Below are 16,833 nucleotides of genomic sequence, written 5' to 3' on the forward strand. Positions count from 1 at the left end.
GGTGGCATAGAATACCTGAAAAGAGAATCATCCTCACAGATAACTATCAATGAATCTTCCATTTACCACGGTAAGTACCCTCCAACGAGGGAAACCCTTGACAGTAACGTACGTGGTCTGAATATAATTAGTTCTGCGCTCAATGTTTCTGAAGATATTCACACCTATTATATCTGATCGCAATCCACAGTCTGTGGTCTACTTGAATACATTGTACAGATATGCATGCACCAGCATGGCATATTATGAGCAGCTCCTTTAAAGCAATAATGTGTGATTTACACAAATAATAGATTCCTATTTAAATGTTTGTTTTCACTAATCACATTATCCCCCTTTAATTTCGAGCCAAAAAAATGAGGTATAACAAAGAAAATGGCGATTTCATTCCAGCGCCTACAATACGTGTAATAGTACACGGAGCATCGCGCTCGACGTGTTTACACATAATTTAAATTTTACTATTATTAAAGCACTTCAGGCTTAGTCTTTTACGTGGTATTTTAGTACACCACTGAGCATTATAATTATGCACAAAGTAGAAATCCGAGTAAAATTGAGGGCGTCGCTGTGAAGCAAATCACACAATATGGCTTTAAGTGCACTGTTTTATTATGTCGATATAATTATTTAATTTAGACGGAGGTTCTTCTTCTACATGCTTTAGAAACGTGATAAGTTTGTTAGGTACGGAGGAAAAGTTTCAGATTATTAAAAATAACTTCAACGGTGAAAAAGTAAATGTTAACAGAAAAAAGACAGAAAAGGTAATTCATTTATCTAGCACGGATTTCACGTACTGATTGCGTTGCATATCATATGCCATACTACAAATGGTACTTACTGTTAGAGCGCATGAATAGTTGGAAATTTATCACCATGCCATAATTCTGGATATTAGTCGGGACTTTCTCAGTCTAAATCATACCCGCACTCGCCTGTGTAGGACTGTTCACTCTTAAAATAGCAAAGTACGTGCCGGTTTTTTCTTATCTGTCACATCTGCCCAATAACACAGTGCTCTAACACCGCCACCCACCCAATCGCCACAATCTACGATTTACAGAAAATACAACCCATCTTGTCAATTTGTTTTTCTTAACAGTTCGTAAGAAATTTTATCAAAAACAAAACAAAATGCCATCGCTTTTATTGGCGATCAGCAATAACATGTCAAAAACGATGCGTGTTTACAAATTCTTTCATAACCTTAGAGATATTTATCCCCTTGTGAGCAAAGTTTATCACATTTTTTGTTTAGGATTTTTCTGTCATATCTGACTGCCGTAATAATGTGTCCAAAACTAAAACAGGGTTTACCAGATCTTTATACCTAGTGTCAGTGGCGTTAACCGGTCAACATTTCTAGGGAGAGGGTGGGGGCAAAAATGCAAATTCGTCACTCTGACCCACTATCAAAATGACTTTTTAATACCGGGACAAATGTAGAGCAGAATTGACCTTTTTTTGAGGAGCCTGGTTCAGGCTAAAATTTCAGCCCCCTAGCTATCCGGAAATGTTACACACACCTTCTATAATCCATTTCTCATTCTCATTTCGAAGCAAACTGCTTCACCTTACTAGATTTTACAGAGTAAATCTCATTTTGATTTCGCCACACAATCTATATTACCGTTGTAATATGTATATGCATAAATAAACGAAAATGAAAATGAAACACATGGGCAATGTGTAGTGTAAAAAAACCCATTTCGCTGCCTTCGGGGGCAAAAAAGCCACAAAAAAAAGCAATAACAAAATAAAATTGCAACGACCTCAACTTCCAGCCCCACCTGGAAGCCTAATGTTTTCTTGTCCGTCAGACACAAAAAATGTATAAGATGAGCGAGGTACATATAATAATTATGTTTGCAATATAGAAACATAAAAAGGGACATAAAAATTATGAATACAATGTTTTTTGGTAATTAGTAAACCCTCGAGGCTAATTTTTCTTCGTATTAAATGAGGTTATCAATAATAAAAGGTCTTATCAATCAAATTATAATAACAAGATCTGGTTTTGGTGTAGGACATGTAGGACGGGTTACATAAGTGTGGACTTTCTTTTTGTGCTGTGTTTAGTATAAATTGACATAAGAATATGAATTTAAGACATCTAGACCACGAGATGTATAGTCAAAGCCCTTGAGGTATGAGTATTTCATCGATACATGCAATTGCCCAAAGTCAGGCACAAAGTACACCGTATTCGGGATGTGAAATGGCTAGTATGAAATAATATTTTTTTTCAACTTAAAGGTATCATTGTGTCTCCAGTCAGGGCGGATATAATAAATTCAAATATCAAACTCAGGTTTATTGCAATTGACCCTGCTGTAAGAAGAAAGGGATGTTGTCAACATTGTCAGTGCTATCTGATTTTAATTAAAATAAATGGTTATTTTGTTACCTCCGTCATTGCAAGAGATAATGTCAATATGCATTTACTCAATTATTTAGTTTTGGTCGTCTTTGATTCTCCTGCCGTGTGTGCATTGCTTGTCAAGACGTTTACACTAAGACATGACTCTTATTTATTTAATTTCATGGCGTCCACTCTAGTTAAATATTTTTGATATCCTTTTCAAGGAAAGCGCCGTCTCTCCATAGCATGCCCTATAATTTCTAGCTTATTCATATAGTTTGAGTCTTGAGTAAAGGCAGTCTGCTTATTAACGGCAGTTTTGACATTACTACTTTTTAGTAGTACCTGCATACAGTGGAATATTACTGGCTGTTGTTTTCTTTTAGAGCATGGTTACTAAAAATTCCTTTTTCCACATGAATGCAGACGTAAAGAGTCTGCAATTTGGTATGAATTGGGGGACCCATCATAGGTTTAAAAAATCGGAATTCGTGGCAATATGATAAGGATAATGATTTGCATTAGTCAAGATAATCGCACGCGCTGTGGAGTTATTGCATTTAGCTCGAGAGCCGATGCAATAACAACATGGCAAGTGCGATTATCTTGACGAATGAATTTGCACGAGTACATTATGTGTCATATACTTTGAGTATATTAAAACAATAGGCAATATTAATTGCTGCATTCATTATATTAGTTTGAACATTAGGAAAAATATCTTAAATTTTAAAAACACCGTCAGGCCACTGACCAGGCAAGGCTGTATTAAACTGATCAAGAAAATTAATCACTAGTTAGCTATCAATGGTATCGATTGCGCCATACGTCATACATTAGTAACTTGTTCACGCATGGTTTGCAACCAATTGACTTTATGTTTGGATCATTTTATCGTGGTTCGATCGATTTTGACGTCCCACAAGTACGACGGCGAATGGAGGAGATGAGAAAATAAACTTATATAACAATATCAACAAGACTTTATAGTTCTGTAGTTTGAACGTTAGAATTTACTTATATTAAAACACACGACAGTGGAATTTTAAAATTTGTCAAGTATATAAAGCATTATCATGATATTATGCGCTGGTGTGTGTTTTCCGGGCGTTATTGTGAACTCTACATGTATGTGTTGGTCGTCGTTGTGCTTCAACAGGAGGTACATTTTAACCAGTTTACAAAGCCAATAATGTGCTAATTTTAATACAGCAACGAAGGAGATTTTTGAGTACACAAATGTGCTCTTCCTCATCAAAGGATTAAAGTTCTTCTGTCGAATTGCTGAAGTCTGGTTTATAAAACAACACATCTGTCAGATATAGTGGAGCAGTGCCGACAGAAGCCTGTTTCCGGGAGAAAGAGTGATTGGTGAAAGAAACACCATTTTTGGAGAAAGCAGCGCAAGAAAATAAGTTTTTGGAGAAAGCAGCACACGGGGATGTTTATGATATCCAGCTATAGTATTTCATTTGATTACACTGAACATGAAGCTATATCTCTACTAGCCATCATGCACTGATCATTTGCAGACCCGACCTTCCGCATCGGTTCCACATATATTGAGCACCACATTAGATTATGTTAACTAAGAAATATTTATAAAATATATATACAAAATTAAATTCATGTTAGATTTATATAGCGCATTATTAAGCGTTATAATTTCATATTTCTGCTCTTTTGTGGTAATTTTTATCAACTGCACATTTGTGTGCAAATTGAGGGCGCTATTTACATGCATGTTTATGCAATTAGTCGAAAAATATGAGTTATTCCTTACATTTTATGATAAAAAGCTTTAAAAAAGCTTGATAGTCTTTTTTCTGAAGTTCTAATGCCATTATACAAGTGTCTACTCCTTCTAAAGATTCAAACAAGATTTAAGATAAATAGCGCCATGTTGACATTTTAATCTTAATCAATTTTCTTGAATAATTATTATGTTAAGCTTGTCAGCGTTAATGATTGGTTTTCAATTCAACCGTTTCACGCTAAGAGTGCTACTATTAAGTGGCGTGCGCAAAGGGGGGCATGGGGGACACAGGCCCCCCATCTTTTGTCGGGGGAAATCAGTCATTCCGCTCGTTTACACTCCTAATCAGACTCCATTCGGGGGAACTGAACAACCTGCCCCCCCCCCCACCCCACTTTTAATGTGCTGCGCACGCCACTGCTACTATTTTGACTTTTATATTAGTTGTTATATGTCTTGCCAATCTGTGAACATATGTAAGGCTACGTGCATTGGATAATTGAACCATGAGAAAGGCACGTCATTCCGAGGGGACGTAACGCCGTCACAATCAGTTTCGAAAAGAATAGGGTGTTACACCTAACTGTCCTAATCTGTCACTGTGCTGATTGGATATTCACAATCTGAGTATTGCTAGAAAGTACAGTACCCGTCTGGAGGAAGTGTCCTAATTCGCATATTCGTATGAACCAAAGCAGAATGTGTAAGCCTATGTATGCAATATCTTTTTTAGTCATTTATATAACTTTTCGGACTTGAGCCCTCTTCGGTTTCTAGGTTCCGTGCGTAACTTTCGACAATGCTTCTTTCAAACATCTATCCAGGTATTGCCTTTAGCATCATCGGTATAGATAAATCCAATTTCACGCATTCCTACACCTCTATGGCAGCCATAGCTGGGTCCCCGACATGTCCATCCCAATGTGAGATGATGCGGCCATGGCGGAGGTTTTAAACTGCATTTCATCACTCGTGTTACACGTAGATAAAAAAAAGGGTGAAAGTTTACAACACAATAAAATATGAAATCGATTTTTAAGCGTCTTAATCCACCCAATTGGTCAGTCACAACGCAACATGTGACCCAGTAATGGTCGAATGAATTTTGGCCAAGGTTGTTTGATGGGATCATTTATTAGTTTTTCAAACAAAATATCATGTATAACCAAATTTTAGGCATAAAAAGCTAAAAGTGATATCGTGCTAATGTACACAGATGCTTTAATTTCCCCTCTTTTACAAAATTATTCACTTTTATAGTATTTTTTAAAGCTTTTTCGGATATAAAATGTATCTATTAATGACAAAATTGGTGGCGCTATTTAGTTACTGGACGTTACCCTTTCAAGCCTTTAATACAAATAATTCCTTTTATTGTTTGACAAAATATGTTTCCTTGTTGCTTGTTTCACCTATTTCAGCTGTTTTAATGGCGGTATTAATCCCCTAACCCTTGCAAATAAAGAAATATGATTTAGGATAAATAGCGCCATCTATAGTTTGCATTTAGTTTAATAATGAAGCCAATTCTATATACATCAAACCGCCGTGTGGCCATCACTTGGCTCGTTGGATTTGTCTATACGTGATGCCACCTGATTTTATTTGAAATAGATCCATATTAGTATTCATGCGAACATCAAACCGATTTATATCCTACAGTCTAGACTATCATTCATCCCCCTATTAAATGATATCGCCTTATAGACTATCGTTCATTCTTCCTATATTTATGATAAAAAGGAAAACCGTCGATCCATATGTCCTTTCCATTCATACGAGTCATTAATATCATTACTCTTGCTTCCGCAAAACACGCTTTAAAAGATGATAAATGGATATAATACAAATATTGACATTCTTTCTGTGTTAGACAAAAATTATAAATGTTAGTTGTACTGAAAAGTCCTCTTGATTGTTTTGTACGAAAATTTTTTTAAGTGCATAAGCCCTTGCATTATATAGGGTTGACGAAACTCAAAAAACTGATTAATAACAGTTTTGCATCTCCTATAGACTATACGACGAACGGTGTCATCGCCCCGATATATTCATGGCAGGAATCGCCATGATGGTAGGTTGAATCCACAGCCACGCTATTGACAATAGCCTGGTGACTGACCTCTGTAGATGTCAGCGATCATGGTACACGTCATGACGTCATCTGTTTTTAGACTGTCTCCAACAGTGGCCTACGCTGCGCTATCATCCGTGTATCTTCTGTGACCCAAGTATTTACGAATGAGGGCAGTTGTCTTGGGTTTTTTTTTTGTTCGGCACATATAAAATCAGAATTGTTGTCAGTTTTTGAGTTCAAGACGCACGGTTCTTTCTCAATACGCAAGCTAACGACTATCATATCCTTTCAACACATATATTCAAGTGCAAGCTTCAAAATCGGCTTCTTTAGAATAAAAAAATTAGGCGAGATATTCATCATTTTCTACCCGGTATCCAAAGATTTATCGTCTGACTATCAATTCATGCATAGGGTTAAATACCACTAATTATGTATTACACGGGTTTCAATGGGGAAATGGCTAATTTCGATTGGAATTTTCTCATATTTAGAACTCTCACAGTTAAATGCCGCTAATATCAGGTGAAACTATATGATTTAGATGCCTAATGACCAAAAACTCAACATATGTTGACCTGAGACTTTTCTTGTTTTAACGCACTGAACCCTAAACACCTTAAAATGGCAGTGCACCCTCGAAGCTGAAAGTTACAATATGGAAGGGCGAATATTTACTAAAAACTGAAGCCGTGCGTATGAATTTTGGTACTATTACAACAAAAATGTCATATAATGAGAGAAAATATACAATTTTGAAGCAGCAAACTCTAAAAAGTACTTCTTTGGCTATATAACTTGACCAATTTCAGCGATTTTAATGCAAAATGCCATGCAAACAAATAGTTACTCGTCGTATTTACATGTATCACCCAGGCATATTAATGGTATGTAACCATAACACATTCACGTGTATCGATCCCGGTATTGATTTTAGTGTCTCTGCTGTACAATGTAAACTACCATGACTATTACAACCATTGGCAAAAATGTTTCCCGGTGAGATTATTTTGTTTCTTATTTAAAGCTCTACCCGTGAATCAATATTAGATTAAACTATTGAGATAAATCACGAAAGACAAATTAATTAATGATTAATGATTCTATAGAAATAGGTAGAAGAATATTATCCTCTCCAGCAATATGATTATTGATTGGTTTAAACGCTATCAAATGAGAAACATGTCGCGCTTAATTTAGGTACATATGAATACGACCTTCACGCACATTTTACACTGTATCTCAGAATACAATTTGCCGACTTTACGGCTCATTCGTAGTGTCCGCTCACATATTGTGCACATTGATCATGTTGGTCTGTACCTTTCCATGGCATTTTTAGTGTATGCCTCCCACTATTTATAATCAAATTGGTATATTTTGATTTGAAATAATTTCAATTATACACGCCAATTTAAACTTTTCACAATAATCAAATCGAAGATTGTTTTGATTCAAATAGTACTGAAACCGAATATCTCCTAAACGCGTACACTAAATCTTCATAAATATTTACTTAATCACATACCTTAGGTACTGACATATACATTTTCAACAAACATCAGATTTAATATTTTCATAACATATTGAATGATTTTCAAGTTTTTTCCGTCAAATTCATGTCACTCACTCTAAATAAACTCTCATTCATTTCTGAAGTACATGTATGTGGAGAAACCGTGGATGACAGATCTATTTTCTATAGCTTTCCCCCTAAATCTTAAAACTACATTAGCGTCGGTCTAACTTCTTACATACAAGAAATATTTTTGAGAATGCTTTTATGTCTTGCCTATTTCGCTGGGTTAGTGAAGAAGAGGCCTATCTGCAATAACTGCCCGGTTTCATATTTTTAGATATCCACACTATGCAGAATGCAGAAACTATCAAATGTCTATAGGGCAGCTATTGAAGATAGGGTGTCTTATAGTGTTATTTGATACCATAGAAAAAGTAGGACATCTGACTAAAAGTACATGTGCGTCACATATAAGCGCCGAATCCATGTGAAGTGCCATGGGAGGTTCGTTAATAGGAATCGTTGCGGTAATCATTTTAAGTATTTCTTATCTAGATTTTTTGAACATTTTGAAAATGTTACCACCGACTTCGTAAAGCATAGACGACTAAGGTTGTGAGCCAAACTAAATAAACCAACACATCTATTTGTGCAGCACCAGTGCATTCAGGAAGTAAAACACGTTTTTTAAATTTAAAGGATACTGTGATGAGGGAGCACCTTAAATTATATATTCATTGAAACCACCAACCACATGATGCAAGAGGGAAAGACCCGTAATTATTTCAATGATTTAGGACAAGTTTAATATTGTCATTTGTACTGGGAAATTAAATCTGGGAATATTAATCAGTGTATGACATCATAGGAACAAGCCAGAGATATTGGAAGTGCAGCGACGGTGTTACATATTCGGGCACTGGAAGAAGGAGTTTGAGGATTGCGCCACAAGTGCGCAGTTTTCCAAAGAGGGATTATATAGTTTGATCAGCTCGTAATAGGCGGGAAATGTTAGACTTTTACCACTACGCTGAAACTTAGCCCCACATTAAGAATGCTGTCAGTGGACCTGTGTGGTCTTTATTTTGTGTGTTAAAGTAAGTAAACAAAGTATAGGACTTGAATTAATAATTCGTGATGCTTCTGGGGAGATGTCACAAGAACATTTTGATATTAATCCCCGATGTTATAAGGCCCGCCGATTACGATCTGATCAAAGTATAGTTGGTCTTCGTCGTCGACTGGTTTGAAAGATTCTACAGTCTACCAAGTGAATGTTCCTAAAGAAATGACGTGGATGTAACATCATTTTCAGTGTCATCATTACCCAAGGATTTCTTATGTACCATATTGTACAGTCATGTAATTTACATTCACAATTTCATTTTGGTTGACTTATACATACAATGTGTTTAGCTGTGAATCCTTTTAAGTGACTTAAAAGTGACTTGGAGATCGAAAATATCACTACTTTATACTCTATACGCCCTTCGCTGATTGTCACATTGACACATGGTATATTTATGTCCCTGATTCCTTAAAACATCGACCGATTCTCGGGATGCTCATGATAAAAATGAAGAACTAGATTCATAGTATACTCGCCTGCAGTGAGCGATTGCGTTTTTAATGATGAATTGGATCAACCTTTGCGGTCCAAAACAGTAACGACTTATATCATTGGCTGGTGATTTATCGCTTAATAACATTATAGCGAAAACATTAATACAGCTTAATATTGCGATAGCATGAGGAAATTGATACCGTCACATCACATATCAATGAATATATTATCGCCTTTGTGTAGAAGTGAGCATAACATAGGCTTTAACATAACACCGCTTATTGTATATTGAACACTCTCGTATACCTTAATTTGCAAGATATGAATTTTGATATCATCAATAGATTTTAGATTAGTTCTGTCTTATTAAACGGAAATCAAAATAAAGCTGCGTTTGTTTACTGCCACAAACCAAACCCCAATCTATTCATTAATGTTCTCTCATGTATCAAAGCACTATAGAATTTAAGCTGTTCAATGTCTGTAATGAATTTATTTTATCAAAATCGTCTCTTTACTAGAGTGGGCACATGGGTGTTATAACTTGGTACACTATTACAATTAACCACCAAACGACTCTGGATGATCATGGGAACACCCTTTGCGCTTATGGTGGATCCAATTACCCGGATGTAAGGCCTACCTTATACCGGATTCTTATTCGAGGTCACATGGAGTCCCATGTCACTTGGATTTTTTTTTTTTTAATCGACGATGAACGCATATTTGTGTGATTTTCAGTTGATTTGTTTTTACGACAGCACCGGGAAGAGGATGTACACATAATGTTTAGTCATAGTGAGGTCATATGAAACATTGGATAATATATTTGTAGAACCGAACAAAGACAGAAAAGACTGGAGAGCAGTAGTAGCGTGCGAAATGGCAACATAGCCGGAAAGCGACAACTGAATAGTTCTTACACATTGCCCATGGTAGTACACTAAGGCCAAAAAAAAAAGGTTTGTCTCACGAACCCGCGCGCATAAGTATGTGAAAGCGATACAGCGCGTTTGTCTACGCGCTGACCGCCTTTTTAAAGGTTTTCTTTTTTTCTTTTTTTTTTCCGGTTCCCGATAGTTCGACCAACGTAGTAAAAATGAATTCCTCAATGTCAGAAAACCATCGAAAATGTCAGGCAGCGCGTATGCCATTAGTGTTGCAGATAGCCCGTAACCCACACCGTAGCCTCAGTCTCGCTAGTTTCACGCCATCCTTGCAACGGCACGGAGCGTAAAGCCGACGAAGCAAAGTGGATGCAATATAAAAGGACTTAGCCTACGGAGAACTCTGCGATCGAGTGAAGCCATGTTGTTTTCATAAATTTTTGTATTTTTTGTAGCTGTTTTTTAAAGAATTTTTTACCGTTTATTTCAACATGATTGTTCGTATTCGTATAGTTAAAACAGGGGGGACTGTGCTGAGGAATTGGGCACTGCATCGGTGCGCCGATTCGGTTACTCTGAATGCCCTAAAAAATGAGTTGGTGTCGGGGCGAAGCTGTAACCCGTATTTTCCGGCAAGAATACTTGATACTTTACTTGATTACAGAATATTAACATTGTAAATTTGTTGCTTCTCTTTCATTGTAAGACCACTTGTAGTTTTCCAATACCTGTCTTGTGATTTTCATTTGTCTCAGGCTAAAAAAACAAAAACAAAAACAAAAACGCATTAGCATAGCTTCTAAACCAAAAAAAAAAAAAAAAAAAAAGCATAGCACTTAGCTTTTTTTTGGCAAATGTTCGTGAGACAAACCTTTTTTTTTTTTTTTTTTGGCCTAATAGCACAAGACACTGTAAAGAGTTCGTGAGAAAGCTGTTTATACTGTGGTTTGATAGAAAATGCCTAATTGTAAGACCATCTTTGTGCTCTGTCAGGTCCTTATTATATGCACGACATTTTTGGTATCCCTAATAAATCATTAAAGCAGTAAACCTTTGTCAAGTATAGATATAGGGAGAAGTTGTAACAACAACAACAACAACAACACCAATGACCCCTCCCCTAGTAATCTGCGTTCCATAAATACGACCGTTGAAAGTGTGGTCGTATTTAGACCAAGCAGAGTTCACCGACACATTTATTAATTGAAACTTGGAAGTCGCTGCATTCGCTGCCTATTTCCGGTCGAGATTTATCTGTTTTCCGCCACAATCACGATGAGACGACATATAGCTTCACTTGCCCTATTTTGCCATGGCACGATTTAAACATAATGGCAAGTGCTTAAGTTTCCCAAAAAGTTAATTATCTACAAGTCTTTAAAGAAACACCTTCAGTTTTATTTCAACAACATGCTGCCTCTCGAAGATTATAGATGAAAGTGCCGCGCATTTCTTGCATTATTCAGGACAAAAAGAAGTTGATGGTACAGACGTACATGTAACATATATGTCTGCTTTAATGTTCCGAGCTAATCATCTAACCCCGCAAGCTATTGCCATATATCCGGACGGGTGTGTCGGATTTCTGTCGAGTGAATTTTTTTAGTACAAGAATATTGTGTTTGTGAAATTGGGTTGCTTAAATTAAGGGGGTACTACACCCCTAGTAGTATGTTTTTGCCGATTCTGACTCATTTACTGTCATTTTCCCGTATAAAATCTCCCCCAACCATCAAATACACAGTAAAATCACAAAAACCTGTGTAACTGCCGTGTAAATCGACTCAACCACCAAATACACAGTAAAATCACAAAAACCTGTCTTTTCCCGTGTAAATCGACTCAACCACCAAATACACAGTAAAATCACAGAAATGCTGTGTACACAGGATTACACAGAAAAACATCCTTGCATTTTTAATTCACCCCAATCCAAATTACACGGAAAAATTCCCCCCTGCATTTCAACTTATCCAAAAAAAAAATGCAGGGGAAAAATTTCCCCTGCATTTTTAACCTCTTCATTTTATTCATTTAAGAAAAAATATTTAAAAAATAAATATAATAAAAAAATGGAATCATTCAAAAATCATTACAACGTTAAAAAAGAAATAACTCTCGAATCGAAAGTAGAAAATAACCGTCTGTTCGTATTTTACAACAACCAGTGGGTTCAACTCAGTCAAAAAATCCAAACAAATTTTACAAACCCGTAACATTGCAGAATCGTTACAATGTCGGTCTATGTAAAGAGTTGGGAATTCCGACAAATAAGGGTAAAAATATAGTTCGGCTTATTACCAGAAAAATAGAGAGAAGTATTGTATGGCTTAAAAAAAATATTACGAAAAAATGAAATCCTAACGATAATTTTGATATTGATTTTTTTTTGAAAAAAAAAAAAGGGTTTAAGAAAATAAAACATTGTATATAATAAAAGAAGATGAGAAGAATACTAAAATTTTCATCGAACGCTGAATGGGAGCGTTTAAAAAAAATCAAGAGTGAATATACGGTAAAGGGTCTACGAGCCATTGCGAAAAATGCTGGCCTGCAAGGAGATTGGAGACACACCCGCAAAACCAATCTGATAAAATGTCTTCAAGAAAACTATGTCTTAGATCCGCTGGATGCTCCGATACAAAATATCGATGTACCCATTCTTGAACCAACGCCGTATACCACCCCCGCTCCACCGCTGGATGCTTCGATACAAAATATCGATGTACCCATTCTTGAACCAACGCCGTATACCACCACCCCCGTTCCACCCCAGATAGAAATAAAGCCAACGCAAGATTGGTCATTCTTGGATACCCCCAAACCACCTCCCATACAAACCAGATTTCAACGAAAGATTGAAAAGCTTTACAAACAGAAGGAAAAGCCTTTTGAAATTCAAGAAACCGAATCTGCTCTCAATCGATTTACTACTCAATACAAAATTGATGGAAGATCACGTTATGAACCAAGAACCTTTTTAGCAGCAACTAAACAACCTGTTGTGAACCTTTTAACCAACAATCGTCAAACAATGGTTGTGCTAGTTCTTCGCTGCATGATGGAAAAGACGAATCTCCAAACGGGAGAACTTATTAACAAAGAAGCCGTATTTACCTCCACTACGGATGTTAATCTGGAGGCAACTGATCTTGATGAATTATACAAAAGGTGGTCTGAAAGAATTTTGGAAAACATTGCGACATTTCAAAACAGCGGAAGCGGATGGGTATTCAAATCGATCGTAGACTTGAGCATTCACACAGTTAAATACAAACCGATGAGTGGTTCGTCATACATTCCGACTCCAAAATATCTAGCCAAAAAGAAAGCGATCATCAATCCCAGAAATCATGACAACCAATGCTTCAAGTGGGCCGTCACCAGAGATAGACATCCAGTTTACAAAAATGCGGAGCGAATAGACAAAAAACTAAAAGCAAAATCCAAAGAGCTCAATTGGGAAGGCATCACCTTTCCAACCCCCCTTAAAGATATTGACAAATTTGAGATGAATAATCCATCATTTTCCGTCAATGTCTTAGAAAACACCGAAAAAAATTCATCCAAGAGGTTGTACAAAAATGAAGTCTACCCGCTGAGAGTAGGTGCTAGCAATCGAAAACACGAAGTTAATCTTCTTTTAATTTCGGGCAAAAATAAGGATGGTCATGACACCCAACATTACTGCGTCATCAAGAGTATGAGCAGACTAATGTCGTCACGAGAGAGTAAAAATGGTCATGCTAGATATTATTGTATGCGATGTCTCACGTCCTACATCTCCAAACAAAAATTGGTGAAACATAAAGAGCTATGTCAAAATAATGAAACCGTGAAAATTGAAATGCCGGATCCAAAGAAGGATTCATCTCAGTATTTTAAACATCATTTCAAGTCTCAGAACGTTTCCTTTGTCGTGTACGCCGATTTTGAATCTTGTCCAGAACCGATTCAAACTTGTCAACCGGAAGTTTCTCAGAAGACGACGAAATACCAAAAGCATGAACCTTCGGGCTTTTGCTACTACATCAAGTGTTTCGATGACTCGGTGTACACTCAAGAACCAGTGATCTTCACCAAGGAATCCGAGGACCAAGATGTGGCTCAGATTTTTGTGGAAACTCTAGAGCAAAACATCAAAGAGATCTATCAAGAATTCAAGTTCCAAAAGGAGATGATCTTTGGGGAGCAAGAGCGAGAGATCTTCAAAAATCCACCCACTGCCACATCTGTAAGGATCCACTGACTCCCGATGATAAAGATAATTACAACGTCAGAGACCACTGTCACTATAAGGGAACCTTTAGAGGAGCTGCCCACAATATCTGCAATATGAAATATAGGAAACCAAATTTCTTTCCCGTGATTTTCCATAATCTAGCCGGATATGACGCTCATCTGTTCATCAAGAATCTTGGCAAGACCGAGGGAGAGATCGACTGTATTCCTTCCAACGAAGAGAAGTACATCTCATTCACCAAGAAGATATTGGTTGACACCTTTACCAATAAGAAAGGAAAAGAAGTCGATGTCAAGCGTGATCTCAGATTTATTGACAGCTTCAAATTTATGGCTGCTGGACTTGGCAAACTCGTCGAAAATTTGGATGAGTTTTCTGAATTACCGAAATTTTATCAGGATGAACAACTTCAGCTGCTCTTGAGAAAAGGGGTGTATCCGTACGATCACGTCAACTCTTTGGAAAAACTCCAGGAGACTAGTCTTCCACCCAAAGACACCTTCTACTCCAAACTCAACGAAGAACACATTTCCGATGAGGATTATGAACACGCTCAAAAGGTGTGGGATACTTTCGGAATGAAAACCATGAGGGAGTATCACGATCTGTATCTCAAGTCGGACGTTCTCCTTTTAGCCGACGTGTTCGAAAATTTCAGAAAAACCAGTCTGGAAAACTACGAACTGGATCCTTGCTGGTACTACACGGCTCCCGGATTAACCTACGATGGCATGCTAAAAACGACGTCCAAACGTCTCGAACTCCTCACGGAATACGATAAGGCTTTGTTTTTTGAAAACGAAAATAGAGGTGGGGTTTCCACGATATCTACCAGATATGCCAAAGCCAACAACAAGTACATGGGTGCCGATTACGATCCGAGCGAGCCCACCAAGCACATCGTATACATCGACGCGAACAACCTATACGGATGGGCCATGAGTCAACCGCTTCCGGTCGGTAACTTCGAGTGGATGTCGTCAAAAGAGCTAGACAATTGGCGCGAAATCCCGTGCACTCTTGAAGTGGATTTGGAATATCCCAAAGAGCTGCACGACCTTCACAACGACTTTCCCCTAGCTCCAGAAAGACTGATCGTGAACAAAGTGAAAAAACTAATTCCGAATCTGAACGACAAGGAAAAGTACGTTATCCACCACGTGGCTCTGAAGCAGTGCTTGGAGCTTGGACTCAAACTGACCAAGGTTCACCGAGGAATAAAATACCGAGAGGAAGCCTTCATGAAATCATACATCGACAAGAATACCAGTCTTCGAACAAAAGCTGAATCGGAGTTTGAAAAGGATTTTTTCAAACTGATGAATAACGCGGTTTTTGGCAAAACTATGGAAAACATCAGAAATCGCGTCAATGTCCATCTCGTGAATTCGGAACACAAAGCCATCAAATTAGCCGCGAAACCCAACTACGAGCGAAACACAATCTTTGATGAAAATCTTATAGCGGTTCACATGAAGAAAATCAAACTGTACTTCAACAAGCCGATATATCTCGGAGCGAGCATCCTGGATATTGCAAAGACGAAGATGTACGACTTTCACTACAATTACATCAAGAAAAAGTACGGAAACAAAGCGAAGCTCTGTATGACAGATACCGACTCGCTACTTTATGAAATCGAGACCGAAGATTTTTACGAGGATATCGCACTAGACGTGGACCGCTACTTTGACACTTCCAACTACCCAGCTGATCATCCGTCGGGAATTCCGACTGGAAAGAACAAAAAAGTTCCCGGCATGTTCAAGGACGAAGCCGGAGGAAAGCAGATAGTGGAATTTGTTGGACTGAGAGCAAAGTTGTACTCTTTCAGAATGCACGAGGGAAACGAGAAAAAGAGGTGCAAAGGAGTAAAGAAAGCGGTCGTCGAAAGAAAGATTACCTTCGACGACTACAAACGCTGTCTCTTCGATGAGAAACCTCAGACGAGAACGATGAATGTGATTAGGAGTTACAAGCACGAGGTGTACACTGAAACCGTTAACAAAGTCGCGCTCGATTCCAAAGATGACAAACGAAAGAGACTTGAGGACAAAATTCACACACATGCATACGGTTACTGTGTTGAAAAACTTGAATAAGAAATTTTACTTCAAAACTCTGTCGGGTGGCAACTGTGTACCCTCGGGTACTATCATAAGCTCCTGTCTAACAAACGCTCTTTTGGTGCTCCCTTCGACAAATAGTACAAAATTGGATCACCCGGAGTCCTCACGATACTATCAACCGTGGAAGTTTCCAGAGACCAAATGGGATCGGTTGCGCGTCTTCTCTCACCTCCCTCCAACTCTCCGGGAGCGTACAAATACCTTAATCTCACGTTACCTGGAATTTCAATCTCATTTTTCAACTTCTGTGGAGCTGAAGACATCGTTTCAATCTTTTTCTTCTTGATAGC

The 16,833-nt window shown here is 37.7% G+C and overlaps 1 protein-coding gene across 1 annotated transcript; it reads left to right on the forward strand.

Annotated features, from left to right (window-relative positions):
* The first annotated feature begins 14,506 nt into the window (after nucleotides 1-14,506).
* LOC140166733 (uncharacterized) lies at nucleotides 14,507-16,516 on the forward strand. Its single transcript, XM_072190232.1, has one exon. The coding sequence runs from the start codon at nucleotides 14,507-14,509 to the stop codon at nucleotides 16,514-16,516; it is 2,010 nt and encodes a 669-aa protein (XP_072046333.1).
* Nucleotides 16,517-16,833: the final 317 nt, after the last annotated feature.

Source organism: Amphiura filiformis, chromosome 12, assembly GCF_039555335.1.
Source record: "Amphiura filiformis chromosome 12, Afil_fr2py, whole genome shotgun sequence".
Lineage (NCBI taxonomy): Eukaryota > Metazoa > Echinodermata > Ophiuroidea > Amphilepidida > Amphiuridae > Amphiura > Amphiura filiformis.

What these genes read in the sequence shown, in the direction of transcription:
- LOC140166733 (XM_072190232.1), top strand. Translation starts at nt 14,507, where the DNA reads ATGAAATATAGGAAACCAAATTTCTTTCCCGTGATTTTCCATAATCTA.